Raw genomic sequence first — 17,092 nt, forward strand, 5'->3', positions numbered from 1 at the left:
AGCAGATGAGCCGAACATAAGATGACTGGCTGAACTGAAATGACTGGCTTAACTGAACACACGTGCAGAGTAGACAACATTAACATCAATGACACGACAAAGACCAGGATGAAACTGAGGACTTAAGTACACTGGCTAATGATGATGATTAGGGACCGGTGAGAACACAGCTGAACATAATGAAACAGGAAGTAGAGCTAATGACACTGAGACAGAGGGCTGGCACGGTGAAGCGGGAAACATGAATGTGGAACATAAACTGAACATGAACTGAAAACACCAGGTGAACCACCCAGGAACCCTGACACAGTCTTGACTTTAGACAACTGAGCAGAAGATGATTGAATCTGAACAGAAGAGGAGAAAATCAGATGTCTGAGACAAAGTCTGAGCAGAAAACTGAGAATAAATTATTCTGAAAGACAGTTTAGAAACTCAACAGAAGAGAATTTTTTTTTTTTTAACTGCAATGCAACCTGTGAACTGAGATGAACTTTGACTCAAAGCAACTGAGCAGCAACTTGGCAACTGAACAAGAGCAAATTAATGTCTATATGAAACTGACAGACAGTTTGGCAACAGAACAGAAAACAAGTGATTGTCAACAACTGAGCAACAATTTGGCAAATCGACAAAACAGAAATGACTGTAAATTTTTAATCTGAGCAGAAGAAAAGCTGCTCTGGAAACATGAGCAATAGTTTGACAGGTGAACAGAAAGAGCTTGAAACTCAGCAAACACGAGGCAGTTTGATACCAGAACAAAAGAGAAATGTCTCCCAAGAACAGCAACAACTTCAAGTCTGTGAATGTAAAGTGAGTGTAATCTCTAAGACTTGGAACTGCAGATTAGAATATTTTGATGAACATGAAACCATCAGAAATGTTACATGAACCAAATCAGTAAAAGTGGAAGATGGAGGATGGCAAACATGCAAAAGAAAAATCAATACTGAGCAGAAGTATTGTTGTGTGAAAATGTCACATCAGGTGTTCAGCATTAAAGTGGACATGAAACACTACATGTAAAAAAAGGCTAATTTACATCATGGAGCCCAGCTCTCAAAAACTGACACAGATGTAACTCTGACTGTGAAGCTGGATTTAAGAAATAACTGCTTAAAGCTATAAAAACACATGTATCGCCATATTCTGTCAGTACAGAGCATGACTCCACCAGGTCAGTTGGCTACTTTCAGTCAAAAGACTCACATTAGGTTGTGTTAGGTAACTAATAACAGAACCAATAACTCGAGGAAAATAAGGACAGTAAAACATCAGTTTAATGGGGTCACTGGCTGCACCTCGTGCCTGTCCCATCTGTGGCTTCCTGTTGGAGAACAATAAAGTTTATTATAAAAACATCGTCTGCCCTCGATGTAAAGTGAAGTTCTGTTCTGTGTGTTTGAGTCTTTACAGAGAGTGTAACGTTAACTGTACCTTATTGACTGTTTAGGAGGTGCGACCCTCAGACGCACCTCTGTACCAGTGTGGAGGAGGAAATCATCCTGATTTACTTTCATTGATTTAAACATGTGGTCTCTGATATACACATGGTATCATTTGTTGTGTGTTCTGTATTGTAAAGATTTCTTTTTGTGCAAAACATGTGAAAATGAAATGAAATGTATTTTCTTCTTTTCAGAGCAGGTGATACAGAGCTGAGTGTGGAGCTGGAGAAAAAGCTTTATGTGTAAAACTGGTTACAAAGTAGCTGTTAGTCAGCCAGCAGGTGATAAAAGCATCCAGGAAGCTCAGACTTTGTATCCAGTGTCTCTGTACATTATATGTTTCTGTGAGGTGGAGATCTAACAAAACAAACACTGCATGGGACTGTTGTGACTGTACCTGCATCCCATCTTCATTGTAGTAAACAGCGCTCTCCTCTGGTGTGTCGTGTTGCCCTGTGAGGTGATCAAATTCATCCACAAATGAAAAAAATACGTTTTTAAAGGATGTTTGTTTTATTTTTAAACTGCACGCGTTTTATGTACTCACTCTTTCTTCTAAGATCTTTAAACTCAATAAGAGAAGAGGCGACGTTTTCATATTCATCTGCTCCTGAAATGTTCATAATTTTATTTACAGGATTGTAAAAACATGGAATTAGTTTCATTAAATCAAAAATAAGTTTAATCTCTAATTGTTCTGTGCTTTTCAGCACATATACTGACCATTTCTGTTTGTCACTTGTGTGACTGATTCATAGACGTCAGCAGTACCTAAAGAAAAAAACAAGCCAGGCTCACATTAATAATTTTATTACAGTTACACTAAAGATCAGAGTAAAAACAGAAACACTGTGTGAGTCAAAACCAGGACTGTAAGATCTTTAAATGTTCTTTAAAAAACTGCTGAATGCAAACTGAACCTGAGAAATGTTTGTGTTAATGGAGGTTTAATAAAAGTAAATATTAATAATGATAATAAAGACTGTTTTTCAATGCTGACCATGTTGAAGAGAGTCGTACACATGAGTTTCATTCTGGTTGACTCCATGATTTGTGGAGGAGCCCGGACTGTGACTCTCAGACTGGATCGACCTAAAACATGAAATAAACACAATAAACTCAAAAGTAACTGATGCTTGTTTAAAATAATAATAAAAAGTATTTTACCAACCTGGTGAAGCAGGAATCTGTGAAAGAGACAAATGTTATTACACATGTTTGTCATGTATAAATTGTTCCACTGATATTTTGTGTCATGAGATCAGAATACATGTATATGTGTGAATAATTAAAGTGTATGTAGTAAATAAACTCTCTAATACAGCATGAAAAGAAGAGGCTCTTACACTTGGACTGTCTGCAGCGATACAACAAGAGCAGGAGAATAATAATGAGAGAGACTCGACAAACCAGTCCAACCATCAACCACACAGGAGATGAAGAGCTGTCAGCTCCTGACACAGCTGCTGAAATGACTAATAATAATTAAGTAATAATAAAGTATAATACTTATTATTATACTGCATATTTCAGTTCTCACAAAATAGATCCAGGTGACTTCAAGCATTAAACAGACAATCTAATGTTTCTTCTCAAGCATGAAAATCATTTTTACAAAAACACATCAAATGCTTTGATCCTGCTCACCTTTAACTGACATCCAGCTCTGTGCTGACTCTCTTCCTGAGTACTGACACTTGTAGAAACCTTCATCAGACTTTGACAGTGCAGAGATCTTCAGCTCCCCTCGGGTATCATTTTGAATAAGTTTGTCATTGTGATAGAAAAACACATTGGAAAGTATTTTTTGTGTTCTCAAACTGCAGCTCAGACTAACAGAAGCTCCCTCAGTCACAGGATGAACAGGACTCACCAGGATAGAAACATCATCTGTGAAACAATCAAACACAATTGCTTCAGTCACATCAGCTGGTGCACACTTTTAGGAAACGCTGACATGTAAGCTTCAGGGAGATTTTCACAGAAGCGACTCTGTGAAACAGATGATCGACTTGAATCCAGGTAAGAAAGAAATGCATGTAGTAAATGAAGTTGAACGGCTGATCCTTTTATTTTGCAAGCTCATAATGTGATCTAACAGAGACTCACTTAGTAACTGATCTAAGGGTTGTGAATAGAATGAAATAAAAATAATTGCATTTAAAAACTTAAATACCAAGAAGGCCTGTGGGCCTGATGCTGTTTCAGCTTTTCTCTTTAAACATTTGCTGATGAGCTGACTCCAGCTTGGAGTCCTGTTGATATCAGCTTCATCCTCACTATATAGAAAAAGGCTGCAATCAGCAAAATAATGATCACAGACCTGCAGCAGTAACATCAGTAGTAATGAAATCCTTTGAATGCATTATGGTTGAGCACTTGTGAAGTGGAAAGTACAATTTGAATATAATTACTTTAACTCACTTGATTTTAAAGCATTTAGAAAACCCCTCAGCTTATGCACGATTGTTATTTATGATCTAAGATCAGTGTTTAACACCACAAACACTTATACACTGTTAAATAACATGAAAGTGGATCCCTATATAATCAGATGGTTGTTTGGCTATTTTCATTAAAAAAAACAACAGGAAGTTAAAGTCAGTTCTACTCGTTCACACATACAATTTATAAGAACAAGAGTCTCACAGGGCTGTGTGAGATCTCCTGTTCTTTTCACATTTTATTTTAAAAATTGTGGAAATCAGAAGGGATTGTGCAGTGGTATAAGAAACACACCTTCGTGTTGAATATAAAGAAAAATAATCGTCATATTTATAACGATCTTTGATGAAAGATCTATTGGAGATCTCAGCCTGGTTTCAATGACTGGAGAGAAGTTTGAACAAGTGACAACATTTCAGTGTTTAGTCTTCCCTGCAGGAGTCAAATTATTATCAGTAGAATTGCTGAATCATTATGGGTGAAATTGTGGGTGAGTGTTTGCATTTTTGTTTGTTTTTTGCATGATGTGTTTCCCTAAGTTACTCTGAATGGAGACAATAAAAGTTTATCTAATGTGATGACAGAGATGTTGAGCTTTTTAGAGTTTTATTCTGATGGAGAAAATATAAAATACTCATTTAATTAGAGAACAAAAACCAAGAATATTGTTTGAATCTTTGGAGCCTAAAATCATCTGAAATTCTCATTTTTGTTTGTGTTGCCACATAGAATTACTTCACATAGAGCAAAGCTGAGACAAATGTTCATGTGACGTCTAAATCATTCAGATCCAAGAAGTAAATGTATAATAACATACTCTGTACAGTGATGTTGACTGCACTGCTGAACTCTCCTGATCCAGACTCACACCAGTACACTCCAGTATCTGACTTTGATGTGTGGATGTTACATGTGGATCCAGTCATTCTCCTACAGTCAGAGAGTCGGCCATCCTCAGAGAACTTTATCACTCTCCACTCAGTGAAGTTTCCCTCACAGGTCAGTGAGACAGAGTCAAAGGTGAAGTGTTGCACTCTGTCAGGACTCACTGTGAGAGACGCTGCTGAATGAACATCTGGAAACAACATGCAGTGAAGAGACAAAGCTCACAGATGTTAGGATTCAAAAGATCACAGTGAAAAAAATAGTTCTTGCTAAACCCACCATAACTGCAAATAAATCTATGAATGAGATTTGTTAATACAGATTTAAATGTTGTGACTCCTGTAGCTGGAAAGATTTCACTGAACCATCTGGGTCTCTCAGTAATAATCTCACAGCATCATTAGAAGCTACATTAGAAGTTTCTATAAACCTGCTTTCCTACAGTTTGTCCACAGCGTGCATGTTTGTTGTTGCACAAGCAAATATCTTCACCATCAGTCATGTAATAAGATGTCTGACATTTGTGACCTTACTACAAACAGTCAGATCATTATCAGACAGTTTAACATCAGCAGATCTTAAATGTTTATTGTCTTTGCTTCTACAAATCATGACAGAAATTTTATGGGCATCATGTCTGATATCATTTTTCACAGCAAAAGCACAACAACATGAGGACTAAAGACCACGAGATCATCTGTGTACATAATGTGCTTCACAGGAGTCCTGCCAGCTTTACAGACTTTCTAATCATCACCATGAAGATTAAAAAGAGCTGGAGACAAAATTCATTCTTGTTTAACTCGGTGAGAAACAAACAAGGAGGAATTTGAATAACAACAGAAGTGTCTGACTGAAGCTCAGTTTACTTGAATGTAGTGAGAAAGGATGAGATTCAATTTAATGCTTATGAGGAAACTTAAATAAAAATCATTTAATGCAATTTAATTGTAATTGGACATCAGATTTCAATGTCAGCATGCGGCTGCAAGAAAAATAATGGGGAATTAAAGTGATGACATAATTTATTAGAGAGAAACAAACTGACCTGCAGACCAGACAAACTTTGGTTGACTGTGATCAGTGTGATACTCTGGGTCTCCTCTTCCAGCTCTGCACACATATCCTGCTGTGTGTGTCTGTCCATGAATGATGTAGGAGTCCTGTGCAGTCCCACTGCCATCAGGTAGCAGCTCATAACTGGAGGATTTCTCTGATAGATCAGGAACAGCTTTATACCAGTAGAAGCTCCATCCTGCAGACGGATGTTCAACCTCACAGTTCAGAGTTACTGAGGCTCCAGGACTCAGCCATGATGGAGACACAGTGAGGACAGGACGGGGTTCATCTGTTCAACAAAGATTTTCTCTCAGTGAACATGTAGTACAGTCTCTGAACAGTGAGCTCAGTTTATACAAAGAATAATAATCTCAGTCTATATGAACAGAAACACATTTTACAAAGTGTTCAAACAGCTTAACCCTTGTATGGTGTTCGGGTCTGTGAGACCCGTGTTCAGTTTTTTTCAAAAGAAAAATTAAACAATTAATTATTTTTTCACGTGTAAATGTGTTGTGTCTTTCCACTCACTCCACTTGATTATAACTGATTTATTTATAACATTTTATATAAAAGAAAAACGAGAAGCACATTAATTCATAAATGTGATCTAACAAAGGTAAAGGGAAAAAATTAACCATGTTTGCTGTTCATATGTCTTGTAATTGGGATGAAGTAAACATCTGTTGAGTAATTTAACATAAAATTGTTTGATAGTGTTAATTTGGAAAGCCAAAACTCTAGCGGGTCCACCAGACCCATGAACACTGGCTGAGTAACAAAAATACGAACACCACACAAGGGTTAAAGCAAATATGACTTACTGTCAGAAACTGTCAGTGTGACTGAATCACTCCACTCTGTTGTTTTACGCTGTGAACTTTTCATTCTGCCCTTACAGCGATAGTTTCCACTGTTGAATGATGAAGCAGATCTAATCCTGTATTCATTTAGATTTGGAGGTTTTCTGATGCTGTTTGCTTCCCACTCATAATCCCACTCAGTGTCTCCTCCATGGATCTCACATCTGACAGTGATCGTCTCTCCTCTGTATATCTCAGACCAGTTTGGATGCAGAGTCACAACAGGCCTGATTGACACTGTTAATGTTCAAGAAAGTACAATAAAAACACGTGAATGACAAAAGGTACAATTACCATCAGATGTAGTGCTTTGTGGTAAGTTCAAGTTTGAACTCACCAGTTATCACCAGTCAATATCAATGGCACTGACAGTAGCTGCACATAATGTTTTGTCTGTGAGATGATTATTTCTATATTCATTAAATGAAATGGCCTGTATTTGTATAGCGCTTTACTAGACCCTAAGGACCCCAAAGCGCTTTACACATCCAGTCATCCACCCATCCACACACACATTCACACACTGGTAATGGCAAGCTACATTGTACCCACAGCCACCCTGGGGCGCACTGACAGAGGCGAGGTTCATTAAGAGAAAAAGACCCAGTGTGTGTTTGTCATGAGACCAGACTCTTTAACTAAAACCTGAATCCTCTAAGATCATTTCAACAATAGACAACATGCTAAAAACAACTGAAGGAACTGCATCATATGTTGGTGCAACAGGGAGTAATAAAAATAAAAAATAACACAAATACAGAAGTGAAAATATTGGATGTAACTGTTGTTCTTAGTGGATGTGTTGGAGCAGCTGAAACAGGTTCAGCATTTGTTCTGCACTTCATGTATTAGAGCTGCACAGCAGAGACGTTACTCTGATATGTTTTGTTCTCTTCACTGTGAATAAAAAGCTGCTTTTCAAAATATGTTACTGAACAGCACAAATGAAACAGCTACAAAGCTGCAAGAACAACAGATTCTTACTAATGTTGATAAAACAGATCTCCAACTTACATGATACAGTCAGTGTGATGGTATCACTCCACTCTGTTAACAAATAGGTCCTTGTGCCCCGACAGCTGTATTCTACACTGTAAGACTCAGCAGCGCTGCTGATTCTGTATTCATTGGATGTTTCAGGTATGTTTGACTGGCCTCGTCTCCATTCATACGTCCACTGAGCTCCTTCACCTCCCTGAATCTCACAGCTGACAGTGACTGTCTCACCGCTGTATATCCAGGGTGGCTGCAGGGTCACAGTGGGCTTACTGGGAACTGTTTACATAAGAATGATCCAGTTAGGAGAAGAGAAACATAAAAACTCTGCTGTTTATAACATAAGAGTAGAGTCACTGCAAAACAGCTGTGTAACGGTGGACCCAAGAAATACCAGCCGGAGCGACTTTTGACAGTGCAGAACTTTTTATTAAGCTCGGGTTGTAGTGGACACATATACTCCGCGCTCTCTTTCTCTGCTGTCACGTTCCTTCTCCGTCTGTCACTGCCAACACATAAAGAGACACAATCACTGTCAGATCCCAGCACACCTGTTCACCCCGCCCCTGCGCCGCCCCGGGAGCTCACTGCGTCACGCCTCCTCTGCAGCTGGCCAAGGACCACACCCACGCCACAAGCTGATTCACAGACAAACAGTTTGAAGACTCAACATCAAAACAAAGTCACAATAAAACTATTTATAGCTTTCAAACTGTAAGACAACATTTTTAGTAAAACGTACAAGTATTTACTTTGTACAGTTATCTTTTATTTATATTCTTTATAAATAAATTTATTATTTACAAAAAGTTACTGATTTTTTTTAATGAGTTGTCTTAAGTCTGATTTACTTTCACAAAGATGCGATCTTTGAGGTGTGTAAGCAAATCAGTGTGGATAAACAAGAAAACACTTTAGATTAAATCTAGAAACAGGATGAGGAGAGACTTTTTTTAAATCCCAGGATTAGTTAGGCTCTTGAAGAGGTTACTCTGTCAAGACCAATCCTTAATCTCACAGTCTTAAAGTAGACACAACAAAACTGAAGTTCTTCTATTTTTCTATTTCCATCTCTCCAAGTAATCTTGCTGTCAGAAAGAGAAACAAAAGAACAGACTAGTCCCCAAAGACAGGACGTGACAGTAATGACAACTTTATACAAGACTTTTCAAACTCAAAATTCCACAACTCTTTATAGGAGCAGAAGAATAAACAAACAAAAGTGACAAATGTAGAAAAACAGAAACACAGTTCAAAGAACATTAACATGTTGAGTAAAACTGGAGAATTCATCTCATGAAAATATTACTTAAAGGAATTAAAAGGAAGTGACTGACTCCATGTCAGACTCCAGGCCATGAAGCACCTTAAAAGCAAATAATTAAATCCTGAAATCAGTTTGAAAACATGCTGGGAGCCAGTGTAACAGTGGGACAGGTGTAATCCCATGTGATGTGATTCGATGTGATGTGATGTGTTTGAGTTTGTCTGTAGTCATTCATCTGATTGTTTGCTGAGACTGTTTCAGTGATTTGGGTGTGAAAAATCAAAGCATGTAAAATGGTTTCCTGTCTTTAAATGTTGTAAAATGATTCATAACTTATGTTGCAATTAATCCAGAAATATTTTTGTTATTGTCTTGAGATTTTCCAGCAGAGAAGCAGCTGATGGCAGCATGTGTTCAGCATGTGTTCAGCATGTGTTCAGCGTGTGTTCAGCGTGTGTTCAGCATGTGTTCAGCGTGTGTTCAGCGTGTGTTCAGCGTGTGTTCAGCATGTGTTCAGCGTGTGTTCAGCATGTGTTCAGCGTGTGTTCAGCATGTGTTCAGCGTGTGTTCAGCGTGTGTTCAGCATGTGTTCAGCATGTGTTCAGCATGTGTTCAGCGTGTGTTCAGCGTGTGTTCAGCATGTGTTCAGCGTGTGTTCAGCGTGTGTTCAGCGTGTGTTCAGCATGTGTTCAGCGTGTGTTCAGCGTGTGTTCAGCGTGTGTTCAGCATGTGTTCAGCGTGTGTTCAGCGTGTGTCCAGCATGTGTTCAGCGTGTGTCCAGCATGTGTTCAGCGTGTGTTCAGCGTGTGTTCAGCGTGTGTTCAGCGTGTGTTCAGCGTGTGTTCAGCGTGTGTTCAGCGTGTGTTCAGCATGTGTTCAGCGTGTGTTCAGCGTGTGTTCAGCATGTGTTCAGCGTGTGTTCAGCGTGTGTTCAGCATGTGTTCAGCGTGTGTTCAGCGTGTGTTCAGCGTGTGTTCAGCGTGTGTTCAGCGTGTGTTCAGCGTGTGTTCAGCATGTGTTCAGGAGATTCAATGGCAACATTTAAAGTTTCTCCTGAGTTTAGCTGAAAGACATTAGCTCACATTCAGTTTTGAAACAGTGATGGAAACTCTGCGTTTGCAGCCACAGACACAAGGCAGCTGGGACAATGACAATTGCATTTATTTTTTTCATGTTACAAACACATTTTTTTTTCTTTTCCGGATGTTTGACTCTGAATGACGACTGAATATTTTTATAAAGGAAAAACTGTTTTACATGACTTTGGATACTAAACTAAAAAAAAAAAAAACCTGCAGTACTGTTTAAAGTATTTTGTTGTGTTTTGGGAATTAAAATGAGTGAAATGTTTCCAACTTACCTGTTACTTTCAATGTGGTGCTGTCACTCCACTCTGTCCAGGAAGAGTTTCTTTTGCCCCGACAGCTGTATCCTCCACTGTCAGACTCAGCAGCGCTGCTGATTCTGTATTCACTGGATGCTGAACCTATGTTTACCTGGCCTCGTCTCCATTCATACGTCCACTGAGCTCCTTCACCTCCCTGAATCTCACATCTGACAGTGACTGTCTCACCGCTGTGTATCTCACCGCTGTGTATCTGAGTCTTGGATGGCTGCAGGGTCAGAGTGGGCTTAGGAGGAGCTGTTAAAAAAATATCATTAACAAACTTAAATATAAAATCATTATTAAAGTTGTCCCAGTTTTTATTGCTCTTGTTAATGGTAATCATAATTTTGCATGCTGTAGACAATATGAGTTGAAAATCAGCAATAAAAAAGTTTTGTTGTATTAATTATTACTAACAGACATAAATGCATGACTGCATTTCTTTTGTGATATGAGGACATTGGCTGATATTCAGTCTGAGCCTCACAAAGACAGTCATTAAGAGAACTCAACATGCCAGGGTCACATGTAATTTTACAATCCAACTCCAAACTTTTCTGAACCAGTGGATTTAGCACTAGACTTTTTTTAATAATCAGGAATGTAAACATGTGACAGGAAACAGTTTAAAACATCAAGCACATGGGCTCAACAAAGTTTACTAAAAACTTCATCAGCAGCGGATCAAGGTAACTCTCAGTGATTTTCCATGAACTGAACTGTAAACAAATGATCCACATATGGACCTGTTCTACATTACAGGTTCTTCTGAGGTATTCTGACACTCGTGAACACCTGTGGTGGGTGTGGTTTGGGGCTCAGCTGCAGGTTCAGGGGACAGAGTCAGGAGTGGGTGGCAGAAACAGCTGATCCCAGCCGCACTAATGACCTTTTCCCTTATTTTAGTAGCTGCTGGGGTCTGGAGGAGGGGAGTCAGACTGAGACTGAGAGTCAGAGTGTAGCAGAATGGAGGGAAGTGTGTGTGTGTGTGTGTGTGTGTGTGTGTGTGTGTGTGTGTGTGTGTGTGTGTGTGTGTGTGTGTGTGTGTGTGTGTGTGTGTGTGAACAACAGAGATAAAAAGTGAGCACAGGATCTAAAAGCTCTCCCCTTGTGTGTGTGTTTGGGCGTGTCGTACTGAGGAAACATGTCAGAGTGCTATAAACCATTAGTTTTTCATTCATTTATAAATGTATTCATTAACATCAATCAGTGGAAAGAATCCAAGTAAAACCTGTTGTGAGAAAGGCTTACATAGCAGATCAGTCTCTGATACAATTATATTGTATTTTTAGGCCAAACTTGAAGAGAAATTAATGTAAAAATGCTAAAAACAAAAGAACTGATGGAACTGCAGCAATAAATCCACATGTGGAAATCTTTTTTCCTTCCAAGTGTTTCAATGTGAGTACTTATGATATGAATCTAAAAAACAGTATAATTGAAAGACAGTATTTTGTTGTGTCTTTGGATGAAACATTGTGCAGTATAAATTAAAATGTGAGAAATATGTCCAACTTACCTGTTACTTTCAATGTGGTGATGTCACTCCACTCTGTCCAGGAAGAGTTTCTTCTGCCCCGACAGCTGTATTCTCCACTGTCAGACTCAGCAGCGCTGCTGATTCTGTATTCATTGGATGTTGGAGGTGTGTTTACCTCAGCTGGTCTCCATTCATACGTCCACTGAGCTCCTTCACCTCCATGAATCTCACATCTGACAGTGACTGTCTCACCGCTGTATATCTGAGGCCAGGGTGGCTGCAGGGTCACAGTGGGCTTAGGAGCTGATCAAATAAAACATAGCATTAGCAGACTGATAATTTGACTTAAAAAATCAACAATAAAAGTTGTTTTTATACTTTTTAAATGTTTTATACATTTATGAACATATCATACATTCGTTGTCAGTTAGCTGTTGTTTGCTAACAATGCTGTTAAACCTCCAGTGGTGGATTCAGAGCTGGAGATTTAAAGATAAACGAAGTGAAAAAACTGCTGCTATGAGTAAACATACGAGCAGTTTGAGAAAGGCTAACATAGCAGACCAGTCTCTCCTAAAATGAGGACAATCATTTATTATTGTTTTACACTGCTTTTGTTAGTATTTTGTTCTGTTTTTGGATGAATTGTGCAATACAAATAAAATAAGGGAGGAGATGCGTTTAACTTGTATCCCTGAATCTTATATCTGACAGCGACTTTCTCACCTCTGTATATCTGAGTCGTGGATGGTTGGAGGGTCACAGTGGGCTCAGGAGGAGCTGTTCAAATAAAAATATATCATTATCATTAAAAATCTATCCTGGTTTTATTGCTCTTGTTAATTGTAATTATATTTTTGTGTCCTGGTAAAAATTTGACTAAAAATCAACAATAAAAATTTTAGTTTTTACCAAACAGATTAAATGATATTTAGACTCTACCAGCAGAGTGACTGAAAACAACCAGTTGTGCAAAAATCTAAACTGTGACACTGAACATCGACGCATAAACACACAATATCATGTAAACAACTTCAGTTTTACACTCAAATATCACACAATTTACTTATTTCCAGAGGTGGGAAGTAACGAAGTACAAATACTTTGTTACTGTACGTAAGCTATCTGTACTTTACTTGAGTATTTATGTTGACATTATGTTTTTTTATAGTGTGAAGCATGCTGCAAAACAAACTGAGGTAGAATCACTGTGTTATTTAAGGCTGCATGAAAATCCTCTACAGATTAGTGCAGGATAAACAGGTTAGTTTGCTGTACTGTGATGGATTTAAAGGAAAGACCAGTGTGTGACTGGTGCACAGTGACAGTCCAATATAAAGTCAGTATAAACAGTGTACTGTGAGTGTAGAGACGAGGACAACTCATGAAAATTCAGGTGGATAAATCTGTAAAGAGCAGCAAGTCAGCTGATCACAGCTCATAGATTAAGAAAATCTACTGGAGCTCTCAATAGAAAATAGCCTGAGCCATTAAAAACTGATTTTAGGGTTTTCCACACGCTGAATCCCACTTTAAACTCTTGTCCATTCTCTTCCGCTTATCCTTATCAGGGTCGCAGGAGGCTATAGACTATCCCAGCTATCATAGAGCGAGAGGCAGGGTACACCCTGGACAGGTCGCCAGTCTGTTGCAGGGCTAAGACAGAGACAGAGACAAACATTCGCACTTTCACATATTTAAAATAATCAATTCACTTAACCCCACTAAGTGCATGTCTTTAGACTGTGGGAGGAAGCCGGAGTATCTGGTATTTCCTTTCATTTTTATCCATGTAGCTTTGTACAAGGATTTTGAGAACTCCAAGAGTTAATACAAAAGCGTACACTGAGGTAAGCAGCACACATGCCAATATCAGTGAGATACACTGCACTACTCACACAAATCATCATCTTCTTGTAAATCTGTGCTGTAAACTGTTCAGATAAACATCCATGAAAAGAGAATTAGTCTGTATGAAGGCAGCACACTCTTAAGTGCAAAGTGCAAGTGCAAAAACTGAGCGAGAGGGGCTGCTGTTGTGTGTGTGTGTGGATAATAGCAAACACTGAGATAAATTTTTTGCAAAGCAGCAATGAATTTTCTTCACTCAAAATAAATTTCTCCTCAAAATGCCACACTTGCACCTGCAAATTTTTTTTTTACGTGCAGTCAGAATAGTGGCACAAAGATAACGCCATATAAAACCGACTGACAACTGACTCCATAAATATACAAGATGGTGATGAGGAAACACACGGAGAAGACAGCTGGGGGAAATAAACATAATGACACAATACAGGAAGCAAAACTGAACACAGGATGGGACACTGTCAAAGTAAAACAGGAAACACTGAGACCTACACCTGAGACACACGGACTTGACAACAACAGTGATAAACAAACAGGGAGGCAATAGCAGAGACACAAGGACAGGAACAGGTGAAGAGAGGATGACGATGAAGATGAAACACAGTAAAACGACTAAGACACAAGGGGGTGAGGGAGAGGGCGAGAGAGAGAGAGAGAGGGCAGAGAGATACAAACATCGAATAAGGCACATGGAGACAAACATGTGTGACAAAACAGACTCACCACAGAGAGGAGACATGGAATGAAACACGGGAACAGAAAAGGGAGCCAATGAGCCACCACCCTGACACCATCAGTGTAAGAAATGGTTTACAGTATTTAACTGTTTTTCTACATGATGAAGAAAAAGCTGCTGTGAGAAAGAGAGAAACCTGTCGGCACCACCCTTTGACTTAAATTGTAAGAAACAAATGTGTAAAAATAGAAAGAAACTTCTGGTAGCTCATCATTATTATATCTATACTGTATTTCTATAGTAGATGCTGAAAAATAGAAACATTTCTGTTTACCTGCACTTTAATCATTTGCTGTTTTACCTGTTTGGTAGTTGTTGAAATGGTTTGGCCTGCACCACTACACTTGCTGTCTTCAGAACATCTGCCCCCCTTCTTTCTTTCACATAATGGTATGATCCCAGCCTGTCTTTGCATGAGATTGGTCACATGGTGCGACCATCAAAACACGGATTCTTAGCAGGGCTGAAGATTCAGTTCCCACATACCGAGGGTACATTAATAACTGGCTCGCAGGCCGGAAATAATTGTATCGAGGGCCGAATGTGGCCCGTGGACCGTAGGTTTGACACCCCTGATTTCGAGCATTGTAGGAGATAACAGCTACATATATGAACTGGAGTAAAAACAGTGTTCCTTACCTTCAGCGTTTCCACAGATGACTGTACTGAGCACTAAAATAATGAATAAAAACTCATCAGATATTATACCTCAGAGTAAAGTTTTTTTTAAAGACTTTATACTGATTATTGATTATTGTAAATTTAGGGATGAACAATAATCACCAAATTTCTCCTGTTTGCTAAACAAGCTCTAAGCAGTGACTCACTAATTCTCAGAGATCAGAAACATTTTCATTAATGGTGCCTTTCAAACAATGTCAGACGTGTACTTACAGAAAAAGCCCATCATGCAGAGCAAAGAGAGCCCCATCGTCACATCCAGCCTGCTGCACTCTGATCCTCAGATAATCACAAACAGTTTTACTTTGCAGAAAAAAAGAGAAGTTGTGTTTTGTTTGGGTGTGACAGAGTTTTTCTACAGGTTCTTCTTCTGATTGGTGTCTCTGTGCTTCCTTCCCTTTTGGACACAAAGCTCAAACAGCTCCTGTAGCTTTGACCGCAGCAGTTTTGTGACATGTTTTCCATCGCTTTAAGTCATATCTTACCAGGTCTTTTTTTTACTCTGACATGTTTTCGCAACGTCCCCTGGATCATTATCATTCTGCAATGTTACTCTTCCTGCACACTGGGAGTGAATGTACCAAAACCCCTTTTCTGTTTTGCAGCCTGTATTTTTATATCTAAGTCTTTTTAATGATTTTTTTTTACATTTTGATTCTTTATCGGAGGAATTATGTTGAAATTCTTCTTTCATGCTGCATAAAAACATCTATAGATTTTATCTGACTCTTAGCTGAAACATCATCATGCAGTGCTATAATAAAAATGCTCCTTTGACCTCAGATCTGTGAATGTTTTCACCTTGTGGTTAAATTCTATGATTGGCTGACACCCAAACAGAGTAAATGACTCACTGTGTGGTTGAACTGAAACTAAAGACCTGTATGTTTCACAAATTAAATTAACAAAGACAACAAATAAATGTATCTTCTATTGGCACATCAAAGTGAATGTTACATGTTACCAACAAAGACTATGTAATTCTCTCCAGAGTCACATGCAGACGAGGTGACCTTTACTAAAGCTTACTGAAGCTGATCATTTCAGGCCTCAATAGTAACAAATGAAGAAAACTGAGTTACAGATAACTGATCACTGGAACACAGAGACTCTGGGTCATCACAAAATCTTCCATATGGTCTCTATCAACAAAAGTTCACAAAGGTTTCAACTTACAACATAAATGAGAATAACATCCTGTATGATTCGACAGAAGTTCAGTCTGTTTAGCTATGTGTAGACTGATATGTCAGATGATATTATGGTGTCCCTACAATACGAGTGAATAAACTCTTAAACATTATCAACGCTTATTCATTATTTTCAGTTTTACTGTGGATTGTAATTATTTATTAAAAACTAAAAATCATTTGCAGAAGGTCAAAAACAGAGGAGAGATGTCAGGAGGTTTTTGTTGTGTATCTAATGGCATTTTAATAATTATTCCTTAAATCATTTATTTTTATATTTTTACTCATGTTGCCATAGTAACTCTAAACTTGAATGCATATTGAGTAAATACACAAAGCACTGAAACAAACCCCGTGTTGCTTCATTGTGTTAAATATTTCAATTTGGCCATGACCAAACTTCCAGTTCCTCTTTACACATCCTGAGGTTTGATAGCAAGAATAAGACATTATCACAGCACAGAGCCAAAGTGTTTTCAGGAGACATTGAGATTCATTCTGTGGGCTGATGGAGAAAAACATGAGATCACTGAGGGTTTTTAAGTGCAGATAAGCCTGCAGCTGCGTGCAAACTTTCATTCATACTTCACAGAAATACTGACACAGGGTGAAGGGTTTTAGAACGGTGGGTTGATGCAGGTGTGTGTCTTTGTGCATTTATGTGCATGTGCCCAGAGCCCTGGGGCTCTGTCCTCAGCTCGTACTGGGGTGGCCAACCTCTGACAGGTTCGGCTTCCGGTTGGTTTTTAGGTGATCTTTCTTTTTGGCTCCTTGTTGCTTCTG

The 17,092-nt window shown here is 38.7% G+C and overlaps 1 protein-coding gene and 2 long non-coding RNA genes across 7 annotated transcripts in view; all 3 read right to left on the reverse strand.

Moving 5' to 3' along the window:
• Nucleotides 1–15,403, reverse strand: part of LOC113018834 (obscurin-like) — a 159,194-nt gene extending 143,791 nt beyond the window's left edge. For all 5 annotated transcript variants that reach the window (XM_026162232.1, XM_026162233.1, XM_026162234.1 and 2 more), the window contains exons 1-3: nt 15,333–15,403; nt 15,078–15,110; nt 12,560–12,613 (exon numbers count right to left, since the gene is read on the reverse strand). In XM_026162232.1, the coding sequence (XP_026018017.1) occupies nt 12,560–12,613; nt 15,078–15,110; nt 15,333–15,369 (124 nt within the window). In that variant the 5' untranslated portion in view covers nt 15,370–15,403. The remainder of the gene's footprint in view (nt 1–12,559; nt 12,614–15,077; nt 15,111–15,332) is intronic.
• LOC113018859 (uncharacterized) lies at nt 644–1,487 on the reverse strand. Its single transcript, XR_003271873.1, has 2 exons — nt 1,441–1,487; nt 644–1,330 (listed from the first exon to the last, which is right to left on the reverse strand). It is a non-coding gene; the product is annotated as an uncharacterized LOC113018859 (long non-coding RNA).
• Nucleotides 1,843–2,468, reverse strand: LOC113018851 (uncharacterized). The gene is made up of 4 exons (XR_003271864.1): nt 2,452–2,468; nt 2,175–2,222; nt 1,999–2,061; nt 1,843–1,904 (listed from the first exon to the last, which is right to left on the reverse strand). It is a non-coding gene; the product is annotated as an uncharacterized LOC113018851 (long non-coding RNA).
• Nucleotides 15,404–17,092: the final 1,689 nt, after the last annotated feature.

The sequence above is a fragment of the Astatotilapia calliptera genome, chromosome 3 (assembly GCF_900246225.1).
Source record: "Astatotilapia calliptera chromosome 3, fAstCal1.2, whole genome shotgun sequence".
Classification (NCBI taxonomy): domain Eukaryota; kingdom Metazoa; phylum Chordata; class Actinopteri; order Cichliformes; family Cichlidae; genus Astatotilapia; species Astatotilapia calliptera.